Below are 12,672 nucleotides of genomic sequence, written 5' to 3'. Positions count from 1 at the left end.
GCTGTAGCGCTTTAGACCTGGGTTCGATAGTAGTACAGAAAATACCATAAAAAAGCGAGTCCAGTGTAAACTGATTACCCCACGAAGGATCTATGTATGTGTGGGGTGTAGGTGTGTGTATTTGCCTTTTGAAGTAGTAGCCGCAACAATAGCCCCAGGTATAAACGAGCTTTTTCTTCTTCTTTTTCTTCTAGCACGTTTCAGGGCAGTGATGTCGTCAGCCGTGTGCTGCTTCGACCGTTTACAAGAGATGGTCGTCCTTTGAACGGGACTCACTGGCTCGTCTAAGATTCGGGTTGGATCCCGTACACTCAACCTTGGATTCTAAACGTGTGCTGTGGATTAATTGGGCCGTCCCGCTTGATTGGCGCGGCCATATGGGAGCCCCAAGAGTTGCTCGGGCTAGTAGGAGTGGGTGTACATCTTTGATCTGAGCCAGCCGACAGCTATTAGGAGCGGTGACAAATTGAAACGCAATTACACAGCCGGGATGGTGCCGTTTGGCTACGTTTGTCGCTGATTTGGGTGTTCTGATCACCCTGATATCGCCCGGCACAAACACTTAGAAAGCGCGTATTTTTTGCGAACTGCTACGAACATCATACGGCTAGTTTTTGCTTTCGTTAAACGAGTAACTGTCTTTGGCGGGTCGCAGCATGGCAGCAATTCTGATTTCCTTCGAAATTATTCCCCTTTCAATTTCTATTGTCACTACAGCCTCTGCCGTCATGTCTACAGCTGTTTGGTGATAGGAACACTATGGAATATAATAAGCGAGAAACGGCCTGAACGAATCAAAAGGCAACTACTAGATAATCTTGCTTGAGCCCATTCGAGAGGCTCAAGTGAAATTCGGCAGGACTGCACGGTGCTCAACACCGATCGAGTTGGTCTTCGTTAGGTTCGAACACTCGCAAACCCAGCACCGGTCATCTGAAGGCCCTGTGCTCTAACAAGCACAAGGCCTGAGTTGAGCTTCCAAAGGAGAGAGTTGAGAAAATGTGCTTTTTAGCCATAACAGTGAGATCAATTGGCGATGTCGTATAGTATTCAATACTCGAAAACTGTGTTTACCTAAAAAAATTATTAGTTTATTAGAAAGGTTCGCAGATGTAACAAGATCTTTGTTTCGCTTGTTTCTGTACACACGAGGTTTACTTAGCAAGAAAAACAATAATTAATTGGCCACGCTTTATGATTACGTGAATTCCGCTTTTTATCCAAATATTTCGACAAGTACGTTTTCATATCTGTAGTATAAGATGCATGCAGACTCAAGTTGAGTAACGAATGCCTCCCTCATTCAATTAAGATCAAAGGACAAAACATCAATAAATAGAGCAAGTTCGTCTTTTACAAAAAATCAGCTTTATTATACGAGCGTTGCAGGTGCCATGTTTTCAGTCTGTTTCTGCAGATAGAACTTAATTTCTTCAAATCAACTTTTTACCAATCCACTCAGTATCGTAGTATATATGTTTTGCACTACAGGTTACCGCTTGTCCCGTCGCTGTGATTCATTTTCTTTCCGCTAATATTACTATCGTTATAGTGAGCTTCCCATTTTCGCTTCCGATGGTTGACGACGAGATCTGCGGTATGAATTTTGTTCCTTCGGGTTTTGTCATGCCACCTCTTCAAATCAAATATCACCTTTTGGCCTTCAAGGAACATAGCCCTCTCGTCGTTGTCGAAAGTTGCCGTCACCTTCATTAATTCCCCGCCCCCCATAAATATTACGTTCAGTTAACGTGTATTTATTTATACCAATTGCACCGGTAATTCTGCTCTACTAACTAAGACTTGAAAAATCAGCCTGTGCTGTCTGCAGACATTTGTTTACGTTTCGATAATGTGGCGTTAGTTTGAGTAGCGCGTGACGTTTAACGTCTTTTATAGGACGCATTAAGCTCAAATCAAATTCTAGGGCCCATTTGTCGACGGCTTAATATTAAGTAGCTAAGCTGTCAATACCGGCTTATTGATCAATTGCAAGTATAACTTGCAGTTAAATTTTAAATGCATTTTAAACTTATTGTGCCATGGTGCGATTAGCGAGCCTCTAGCGGATGTAATTGGCACAACGGACTCGAAACAGGTTAAACAGTACTTCGTTATAGACCGAAGTAGGATTGACTCAAACTGAAGAGGGCAGTTTTTTTGAACCGATTTGACAATGACTTAGTAATATTGCTAAGCAAACATTTTTTCACAGACATTGATACTAGCAGGCTGCAGATGGCATAGAAACGTCACGTTGTTCTCCTAGAGAAACCTAAGCGACTGTTCTGCTTCTACGGTAACGTATCTAAAATTGCACATTAAGCTGCTCCGTTTACTCAGAAAATTCTCATGTGAATGTAAGGCAATGCCCTTGAAAAGCTAGGAACAAATCTTGACCAAAAAAACATAAATTCTTCATGTTAGCACCAATAAAATGTTGCTGTTGTTAAGTGCAATTTAGCAAAATTATTTTGTTAGCGTATCTTATTCGTGTTCTACAAACCTGATCCGTTTCTTCAATTTGAGCGTTCTGCGCTCCATCGGTTATCTTCCGGAAACGACCCTTGAAGGTGGTGACAAGGAGTTCCGAAATCCGATGAGCTTCAATTGGAAGTAAGGCCATTAACTGCCGCCCCACCTGCTCGAAAACACGCATTAAAACAATAGAACAGGTCCAAGGTTATGAGCTCAGACAAACATCTAATACATCGAGATTTAAATTCAGCTTTATTTTTGCTGCATTCTCCCAGAATTCATGACCCCAGATCTGTCTATAATTCCACTGTTATAAAATATAATAGCGTTTATAAAGCCTTCTTGCCGTTCCTGCTTACTCTAAGCAGTATGAAAATATAATTATATTTTTTTCGTTGTATTGGAGCCTGACGTTTTGCTCCCGGCTTTCTGTTCGAAGCCCAGGTGCCACCACACTGCATATGGGCCACGCCGATCCGAAATCGGAGGAAAGAGATTATGTAAACAAGCTCATCGTTTTCTTTTGAGAACGTTTGAAAATGCCCTTGCTCTCTGTATCATTGTGTGTATTGCCCTCCCCAGTATTTTAAGATTTTAAAAAGTTCGTAACACTTTTCAGATAACGACTTTCATCTACCCTCAGGCGACTGTAGTACGAATATCCAATCACCAGATCGTCGAAATGTAAAAAAACGTAAAATGGCCCTACCAAAAAACAAATTCAACATTATGCTTACTTAGCACAGTATTATTAATAGATTGATGAATTATGAGCGAAACATTACGTTTGTTTGTTTCTTGTTGATTCTCTTGTTAGAATGCCGAAAGATGGGATACTGTATCAAAAAATAATGTGATTTTTAAAACTCTTGCCATTTTTTTGTCTGAGTTGATGCTGTTAAAAACAGTCTTCATGCGGATTGAGTCTCGCGAGTATATTTTAGTGTTATATTATGGTAAAGTAGCCATTAATTCAAATTAAACAAGTTAGTTAATTTAACCTTCTAGAAGTGTTTACATCACTAAATCCAATTTTCTTTGTTTCCACTTTGTCATAACTTCCGCCTCGCCTACTATAAACGTTCGTTATTGATATTTTTTCGATTCCGATTATCGTTTCGTTAGAAGTTCTACCCAGATACTCTGTACTTGAGGTGTCGTTGGGCCACGATGGGCGAAATACAGCAACCAAGTAGACTAGTCAAACGTTTATGAATGGTTTCATGGATTTAAAAAAAAAACCTGCTTTCCTAGATTGTCAATAGCTTTTCAGCAAGTAACTTCTCGGAAGCAGTATGGTGTGCGAAGACGTAAGTATTTTATAGTGCATAAACGGCACTTCAGATACGAGCAGAGATTAAAACACCTTTAATTATGCTCGCCGACCTGCAGGCCTCTGATCTAATGAATTCGAAAGGGAATTGAGAATAAATTGGTCCGGAGTTAGATCATCTGGCGTCGACTTTCCACAGTATAACGTATACAGATGCATGTACCTATATTTAGTATGGAATATAATATACCTTGTAGTAGTTAGGTTGAAGTCTTTTCAGGTCAACGCAGGAACTGTCCGCTCTCATAATATTCACATAAAAATGACTAAACGCTTTGGGTAACTGGATGTCGACGGAGTACATGTTGTAGAGATTCTTAGCAAGCCAAAGAGGCAACTCGAGTTGCGTGCCTTTTCTGAGATCTGCCTGGTCGCTCGTAGGATCCAAAAAGCCTAACCTGAATGTGTAGGAAAACTCTTTAAGATGCAAGCATGTTTCTCTAATTAGGACTCTACTGTAGTTGGTAGAAGACCTTTTTCTAGAGTGTGTCATACCGCCATTTAAGTCAGTTTCGTTAATTACCCTATGTAGATTACTGCGCGTTTGCAATAGTGTCGGCTATGCGAATCTTGACAGCGTATCAAAAAAAAAAGCATTAATGTTAGCCTAATGCCAGTAAGATACAAGTCTACCTTGGGTCGGGAAGGTTATACACATATTCCCAGGCTTCTGGTTCCTCACAAGACGTCGCAAAAGTACTACAGAGGATTTTATATATAAATATATATATATATACATATATATCTAAAGACGTATTAAAAAGTCCGTAAAAACAGAATGAAGTTCGAATGTGTAGCTTTATACATATTTATTTATGATGCACTTCAAAAGAAAATCGCTCATACGCATGACGTAAGCTACAAGCGTCGATCCAATTGAGTTCGTCCTTTAAAGTCGTAAGAATAGAAGCAACGAAAAGTACACGAAACGTGGCCGTGAAATCACGAAGAATATTCTTTAGATTATATTAAAAGATGTCGTAGGAAAAAAATCTTGTGGTCGCGATGCAAAACCATGCCGTCATCGAAAAAACATTTTTTGCGTAAAAAGCATAAAAATATGATATGAATAGTGAACATTAATCATTCCATTGTTATAAAATGTAGAAATTTAAACAATGCTGATATTAAATACACGATAAAATGCAGTGTAGTATATCTGGGGGAATTTCGAAATTCTTCCAAGGTGCTACGCAAATATGCGCGATATTTTGTACATCTATAATTATAAGCCAAACGAATCCATATGTATAGACAGGATTGCTCCATAAGTCACCCTACTGTTTGTCTACATCTGATTATGTAGATCTCGAACGGGTCGCATTGTAATGGTTTACAGTTTCAAATAATCCCGTACGGTTTTTAGATGCCCAGTGTCTCTGTCAGTCTTTGAACTTATCTGTGCTACAGCGTCAGTATAGTTTGAATTTAGAACCAGATGCTGTCATTCAGTAAGAAGCGAAACTTGTCCTAGTTTGTGTACCACATACATTTACCGACGCCATTTATAGCTAGTACGCTTCTACCGCCAACGTTTTCGGAAAACAATTGTACCCTGGTCACAAATTAATCCGATTAGATTTATTGAAGAACACTTTTATTTAGCACTGACCTGCATATATCCTTGGAAACTACGACCGGAGTTCGTTCGCTCAACATTAAAATTTCGTTAATGTCAAAGTAGTCTTCAAATTCACAAGTTACTCTGGCGTTCCGCTGGAGCCGACTATCATCAAGGCTGTCATTTTGACTAATAAATTGATTAAATGATCGATACATCAGAAGTTACTGTCGTCCGAATCAATGGAACGGAACCCTTAATACATGCGAGCTAGTGCTTCCACAAAAAACAAACCGTGATAACAGAAAAAAATGACCTTTGTTTTAATCGCAAAATGCATAAAATGTGCTAATTATTTTCTTCTCTTTTTTGTAAAATTCATAAAGGTAAACTGAAAACTCGCAAAGAAGATTGGCGCCTACAATTCTCGTTAACGCAGTTGTGGTGACTAGATGCCCTTGCCGTACGTGCAGAATATCGGTAGTTGCCCAATCAAATTTCGTACTGGAAATCCGCCTACCTTCCGCAGCACCTCAAAAGCTTCACGTACAAAAGCGAAATAGAACAACAATATACGAATTTAGCTCAAAAGTGTATTCAACTATTCTTTGAAGTACTTTTTCCGACTCTTAGATGCCAGTCTGAGACAATTGTCGATCAAAGTGCACGCGGCTCATCTAGTCTACGGAGTTTTAAAGAAAGTTTTATATTGGTTAACTCCTGTTAAAAAAAGTTTGAAGACGGAAAGAAAAGTCGTGTATGCTGAAATTGAACTAAAGTCATTGTGACAATGGATAAGTTGAAGCGTGCTTTGGGCTCTCAGCCCGTAGAACAGACACAAAGTGAAGAAAACCTATTCACGGAGGTAAAGTATTAGAAAAAGGGAGGTTTATTGATCTCAGATTCACCAACCGACTTTAGACAATATCGTTTTAGATATGCGGAAGTAAATGGCGAAAAAGTTCTGTGTTCAATTACTCAAGTTCTTACTTTTTAATAATATAGTTTGCTACGTGAATGTTTATCTTGATTATTGCATACTCCATTTATTACAGTGAAACTGTTAGTGCTAGATTTTGCGTTCCAAAATTATCGCCTTATCGTGCATTACGATTAATTAAAAAACTAGGATTACTCCTTTAATGGAAAATCGCAAGTGATTTTTAATATTATTATGATTATTATTGGCCGACGATCGTCGCTGTTGGTTCACTGCGGTGACGTTTACCGTATGATGTCACACCGTATGAAGCTGGTAATTACACTTTTCACTGGTCATCTTTGGATTGCTTGTCCTAATCTTTGGTCCAATTCCAGATGACGTCGTTATCGTGGAGCACCCGGATCAAAGGATTTGGAATTACATTCATTCTTGGCTTTGTGTTCTCTCTACTGGTAGGTACTGACGAGGTTGTTACAGCTTTCAGCGCCATTGCCCGATGTATATAAGTTGCATCCGCGTTAATTTCTACGTACGGATTCAGTTATTACGATGAGGGAATATATTCAAATTTAATGTCATTTTCAACTATAACACTTCACTTTACTTAAGTACTAAACAGTCATCTGCAGGAATATAGATGACTGTCCATGCTACAGTCTATCGATGACAGTGGTCTGCACGGTGGCTTATACTTTGTTTTGATTTCTTATGCGGTGGTCTAGCCAGATGCCAGTTTCTTACGTTGATTGTCGACAAAAATTGTCTCCGAAAACACTATGGATAGACGCAGTACAACTTAACGTCGCAAAGCTGTAAATTGATTTTTTTTTAAAACTTTTTTTTTGTCAATGCTTCTTCATTAGGACACATGGCGACAAGTAACACGAAACACGTCTACGACTGACAAAGTTAGGCTGTATAAACCGGTCTCAGTGTTAATGCTATGAGAGCTCAAAGCGAACGGAAAATTTCAACTTCGTTCCAATTCTCGCCGACAGTCCGGAAGTTTTAACTATAACGGACTAAAGTTTTGAGGGTACCACGTTGCCCTATTGAGGGTCGTATTACGGTTTTCTTTTTAAGGATATACTGTTGATTTCGCTAAGTTAGGCCCAGTTCCTACAATGAGTCCTTTCTAAATAACGGTGCCTCTGCGTTTCGGGTTTTACCTACGGTATCATCGCCAGATATTGCATCACACGGCTCGCTCCCAGCGCGAAATTTCGAAATATTAATTCGCGGATTCGAACCTAGAGCACAACGCGTCCCTCAAATTAGCAGGCAAATACGTTACCCACCAAGCTTGGTGACAGTCACTGTCCTGACAGAAGCCTTCCCAGATATGAAAAAACAGAGATATCCTTTTAAAACAACAGCGTATTAGCCAATGCTTTTCTATTAAAGGAGACTTTTCATTTATGCAAACTAGGTAGTAAATAAGTTAAGTATCGGCCTCACACGTGCAATGATCATCGCGAATATTCTTAAAACTATAGACGGTGAGCTTTTATGTCGTATGTATTTCCAAGCCAACATTGTTACATAAATATTTACTTCTAGGACTTCTATTCCATAAATGAAATAGTCATGAATCCATTGTGAACATGTCGCAGTGGCAGTGCCAGTCAAGTAGTATCCTTACTTACTTATCTTCTCTCGGTGCATAATAGGGCGTAGGATTTTTGGCGATCCCAATCCATGGCATCAAACTGTTCTGCGTATTTTACTCGCTTGGCAACCTAATGGCAATCTTCTCAACGCTCTTCCTTATGGGACCTGCAAATCAGTTGAAGAAAATGTTTTCGGCAACACGATGGATCGCGTCAGTTATGATGATAACCTTCCTGTTGCTCACGCTTGTGTCAGGCCTCGTCTGGCACAAAAAATCTCGCACCGTAATCTTCTGCCTGTGCCAATTCGTAGCCATGACGTGGTACGCTCTCAGCTACATTCCATATGCAAGAGAAGCTGTGAAGAAAACCTTCGCCTCTTGCATCGATGTGTAAATAATTTATAATTTGTTTACCTAAATATAATAAAGGTTTACAGGAAATGTATAACGTGCTTTTACGTATGACGATTTTATTAATATTTAGCAATTCACACGTTGAGCAGCAATAGTGTTACAAATCGATATATGGATTTTCGATGTTTTTTTTTGACGAAACTAATAAATTCTGCTTCTCGAGTTCGCTATGCAGTCGGCGAGGCAAACAGCAATTGTAAAAACAAACGTCTTTATTAAGACGGATTATATGGTATGAATGCCCTTCTTGTTGCCAACATGTACTAACAAACTTATAGTGTGTCAACGTTTTCCGTAATTTTACTACCTTTATTTAGTATCTCATCATCACCGCTTCATATCCGTGATAGCATTAAAGACTTTGCGCATTCAATTCTTCATTTTATATGATTTGGAATCTCTCTCTCTATCTCATTATAAGAACAAGTTTACATGAAAAATAATTTTAAATGTTTGCCACGAATCCTCTATGAGTAACCATAAATCTAAGAAAATTATCACACACTAACATGATGTCATCTTGAGGAAAGCGGCGAAACTCACGACCAACTTATATGACCATAATGTAAATAATTTTAGTGTGGGAATCAAGCTGTACACATACTGTTTTTATTATTATCGTTAGCTATTATTATATTATTACCTCCTTATTATAATGAACAGTTACTATGACGATAACTAGCTACGAGAGGACTAAGTGCTGATTATTATAACTTATTCTAAAAATAGTACCCGTTTATCCATGTTACTGTGGAAAAAAATAACGAAATCTACAAGAGGTCGATTCCTAATAAATAATAACTATGACAAGTGTACATGTATAGAGTTTTATTAATAATAATTATAATATTAATGTAACAAACGGTCATTGCTCATTGGCTGCATTAGCTCATCTATATACAGGCAACATAAGATTAATCTAGAGCCTTCCCTGATGGTTTCCTGCATCGGGCAGGCCATAGCTGTACCAGCTATTATTATGCGACACCAAGCGACAACCATGTTCGATAATTTCCATTTTTTTTATTTAACTTTTTTTCGAACATCTTCATCTTTTACCCTCCAAACTACCCTGTGACATACAGTGTTGTTCGCGTGACCCCACAGATTCGTCCCCTTGATCTTCATCGTTATCAATTCATTATGGTCAAGCGTGTTTACCTTCGAGCACCAATGCTAGATACACGCCACACATCGGATTCCTTACTGACAAACCTTGCAAACCGTTTCTCCAAGAGAGACGACCTCATCGTTATTTGTTACTTTTACTGACTGGCAATCAGACAGAAGAATAACACGTTTTCAATATGTTGTTGTTGTTCTAATCCGTTGTTATCTTTATTTCTCAGCCGGCCTTTGCATATGCCCTGCTATCATTCGTGTCCCTGCTTAGCTATCGCTCTACCATTGAAAAAAGAAATACTGACTATGCTGGTGAATTTACCGACTTTTCCTAAATGGCAAATGGTCCATGTGTCATTTTTTGACCCGAATCCATCAAGCATATTCATTCGTCTATTCCCTTCATGCACCTGTTGTCATGTTTTTTTCGTGTAAATCATATCTTTGTGTCTCTACCGCTCTTTCGCCCTTCCTATTTCCTACTCAGTCTTTATTAGTAATGAGAAAACAGTACGAGCAGCGGGGCGATAGTTGGCGTAGTCGTGGTGGTAAGTAACGTTGATCATACGTTTTCTATTGTGTCGTCAATGGTCAGAGTCAACTGAAGAACCTTGACATTACGCGCGTTCTCTTCCTTGGCAATAGCTACACTTCATGATGATCTTCATAAATTGTGTGTAGTTAATAGTTGTATTAGTCAGCTGCTTCGTCCGTTGCTTCCCCTGTGCCAGCACTACTAAGTTTGCTGCAAATAGTGGTTAGCAATTGTGCCCCATGCAGGCTTCTGTCCTTTGGGAACTTCTTCGTTGGAGCCTATTGGTTCGACAGATAGCTTATGGTTTTTTCCTTTACTAGCCAGCAGCTAGAACTCTGGAAGGTGGCCGCCACGGAGTCGGTCGCAGCGAAAAATAATAATAACATTAACTCTATTGCCACGAGACTCTCGTCTCGTCTCATTCACGAATCTATCAGTTCTAGTTCCGCCCAGCTCTTTCTAGATATATATATATATATATATATATATATATATATATATACCTAACCTACCATTCAACCTGGTGATATCCGAGCAGTCGCCACTCACTATAGCAACGCTAATAATAATCGTTAGTTTTTATATTGTTATTGGTGTTATGATTATTTATATTATTATTATTATTACTGGCTCATGAGTGTCAAATATGTGTAATCGTCTAAGGGGAGATCGAGAGCATTAAGTATATAATCGCTGCGGCTACTGCTGTAAACGGTACTTAATGGTACTTTTCCTTATAACGGTTTTTGCCTGTTTCTGTCTGGCTCGCTGAATTGACCTACTTTGTCTTTATACCTTGTCTTTTCTCGAATATCAACGACGTTGCTCGACGACATCGTCTCTGTAGCTGATTCTGCTAGAAATATCATAGTTTCTCCTTACAACTGCTCTTTCTATGATAATTTAACTATGCCGCCTTGAAATAGTAGTCGTCATCCTCCATTGCAACTGAGAAGAAGTGATTTATTCCAGCAGCCTTTGCTTACGCTTTGCCTAAATCGCACGGTCCCAGCGAACGATTCTAGTAGGCTCACTGGTCGTTGAGGCTGTATACTGGACTGCTTATAGACTTCAGCGGCTTTCAAAGCACCCCATTTAAGCTGCTTTAGCTATTTCATTTTTGTATGTCGCTTTCCTATGCCTGAAACTCCACTGAGAGGTTGCAAGCAGACCAAGTAAACCATACACGTTTAAATAGCAAACGTGGAATCGCTTTGCTTCACATAGCTACCAACTAATGGGTAATAACCGGGCCGTTGAAGATTGCCGAATAGGCCGGTATTTCAGTTGGAATATTCCGAAGAAATTCGTCATTTTTGTCAGGATGTCTGGGTTAGTTCAAGGGATATCCAATTTCCGTGCAATGGAACAGCAATTTGCTGTAAGGTCTTCAACGGACCACGTGACTCATCCATCCGACGTGGCGTGTACATAAATATTTATTATTTATATGTATATAAATTACGATAAGCTATTATTATCTTTTGGCCGGCTACCTCAACTGCCCGCACTTATGCCCCTGGTGTCCTTTCTATGTATTGTTGACATTTTATTCCAGTGCCTTGGTTATAAATTCAAGGAAACGCTTGGCGTATTGTTCGGGGTGAATAGTGGAGATCTCGGCGCCAGCGCCATGTTTGAGCGTTTTGGCGGCCTGGGCTGTGCGTTTCTTGACGCCGTAGTTAGTGAGAACGTCAACAAGTGCCATGAAGTACACTTCTTTCTTGGGGGCACTTTCACTCGAAGGGATCGCATATATATCACGTTTGGGATCTAGGGCTCCGCCTTCCTCCTCTGGGTCAAAATCCGCGTCACCGTAGCCCAATCCATCACCGGGCTCACCCGCGCGAATCCTGCCTGGGGAGTCGGGAGGAGTCGGCATTTGTAATCCATCGGGTCCACCTATTCCAGGCGAGGCTGGAGATTCATCTTCATTCTCATCCTCCGTAGTACCTCGATCTTCCGAATCGCCCGTGCCGCCGCCACCGCCGTTCTCTAGCCTCTCGCGTTCCTCTTTCTCGGCCCGCTCGCAGTCATGGATGCCCAGACACAACGAGTAGTCCATTACGTTCATTTTTGCCAGGAACTGTGGATAAAATAATTAATGAAAAACATATGGTTACTACTAATGCATTAGGCTTTATTGAGCATTTTATCTAGTCGTCTGGTTTGCTTTTTGCATAACTAAGAGCCAGCCTCTCCGCTAACACAAATCGGCTACATACGACCCTAGCACTAGATAATATATGAAAGGCCGCAACAAATTAGATCCCAGATTATGATCTGGCTAATGAAAGTACCACCGCCAACGGCTTGACCATATGCATAGTATTGCTCGCCAACTCACTTTCTCATAGGTTCTAAAGGAAGTACTTGCGCGCCCGGGTTATAGCGAAGGCCTCGCTTTACTGAATTACAACTGTTCAGATCCATGCAGTGCGGTCTAGAGGTCCCAAAACCACAGCCAGTAGTTTGAAAATGGGTGTGTTAATAGACTGCCTCTATGGTTGCTTCCTCATTAGTCAGGGTATTTGTTTCTGCTTGAAAGAGGGAGGAAGAACACGAAATAATGAATTCATTTTTCTTGTAGCAAAAGCTAGACTATATGGAATTAAATTTCTGAAAGCTGACAAAAATATTTTACTTTCTGATCGATCTATATATATATATATAT

At 39.9% G+C, this 12,672-nt stretch overlaps 3 protein-coding genes across 4 annotated transcripts in view; 1 reads left to right on the top strand and 2 right to left on the bottom strand.

Annotated features, from left to right (window-relative positions):
- Positions 1-1,345: 1,345 nt before the first annotated feature.
- Psf3 (DNA replication complex GINS protein Psf3) lies at positions 1,346-5,836 on the bottom strand. The gene is made up of 4 exons (XM_022846727.2): positions 5,424-5,836; positions 4,002-4,209; positions 2,507-2,641; positions 1,346-1,707 (listed from the first exon to the last, which is right to left on the bottom strand). Exons 1-4 carry the CDS (start codon positions 5,588-5,590, stop codon positions 1,486-1,488), a joined length of 732 nt encoding a protein of 243 aa, XP_022702462.1. The 5' UTR covers positions 5,591-5,836; the 3' UTR covers positions 1,346-1,485.
- A 122-nt stretch (positions 5,837-5,958) lies between these two features.
- On the top strand, positions 5,959-8,385 carry LOC111268039 (vesicle transport protein SFT2B). The gene is made up of 3 exons (XM_022846729.2): positions 5,959-6,237; positions 6,690-6,767; positions 7,986-8,385. The coding sequence occupies exons 1-3, from the start codon at positions 6,163-6,165 to the stop codon at positions 8,319-8,321; spliced, it is 489 nt and encodes a 162-aa protein (XP_022702464.1). The 5' UTR covers positions 5,959-6,162; the 3' UTR covers positions 8,322-8,385.
- A 767-nt stretch (positions 8,386-9,152) lies between these two features.
- The window catches only part of PIP4K (phosphatidylinositol 5-phosphate 4-kinase), a 38,272-nt gene continuing 34,752 nt past the window's right edge, over positions 9,153-12,672 (bottom strand). For both annotated transcript variants that reach the window (XM_022846726.2, XM_086971546.1), the window contains one exon: positions 9,153-12,084. In XM_022846726.2, the coding sequence (XP_022702461.1) occupies positions 11,548-12,084 (537 nt within the window). In that variant the 3' untranslated portion in view covers positions 9,153-11,547. The remainder of the gene's footprint in view (positions 12,085-12,672) is intronic.

The sequence above is a fragment of the Varroa jacobsoni genome, unplaced genomic scaffold, assembly GCF_002532875.2.
Source record: "Varroa jacobsoni isolate VJ856 unplaced genomic scaffold, vjacob_1.0 scaffold_1250, whole genome shotgun sequence".
Classification (NCBI taxonomy): domain Eukaryota; kingdom Metazoa; phylum Arthropoda; class Arachnida; order Mesostigmata; family Varroidae; genus Varroa; species Varroa jacobsoni.
The sequence above is the reverse complement of the archived record's forward strand: the minus strand, read 5'-3'. Positions and strand labels throughout refer to the sequence as shown.

Coding starts and splice junctions, on each gene's coding strand:
- Psf3 (XM_022846727.2), bottom strand. CDS start 5,590: ATGTATCGATCATTTAATCAATTTATTAGTCAAAATGACAGCCTTGAT. Junction 4,210..5,423: donor GTTTCCAAGGATATATGCAG/GTCAGTGCTAAA, acceptor CTACACATTCAG/GTTAGGCTTTTTGGATCCTA. Junction 2,642..4,001: donor TTCAACCTAACTACTACAAG/GTATATTATATT, acceptor GTTTTCGAGCAG/GTGGGGCGGCAGTTAATGGC.
- LOC111268039 (XM_022846729.2), top strand. CDS start 6,163: ATGGATAAGTTGAAGCGTGCTTTGGGCTCTCAGCCCGTAGAACAGACA. Junction 6,238..6,689: donor AAGAAAACCTATTCACGGAG/GTAAAGTATTAG, acceptor GTCCAATTCCAG/ATGACGTCGTTATCGTGGAG. Junction 6,768..7,985: donor GCTTTGTGTTCTCTCTACTG/GTAGGTACTGAC, acceptor GGTGCATAATAG/GGCGTAGGATTTTTGGCGAT.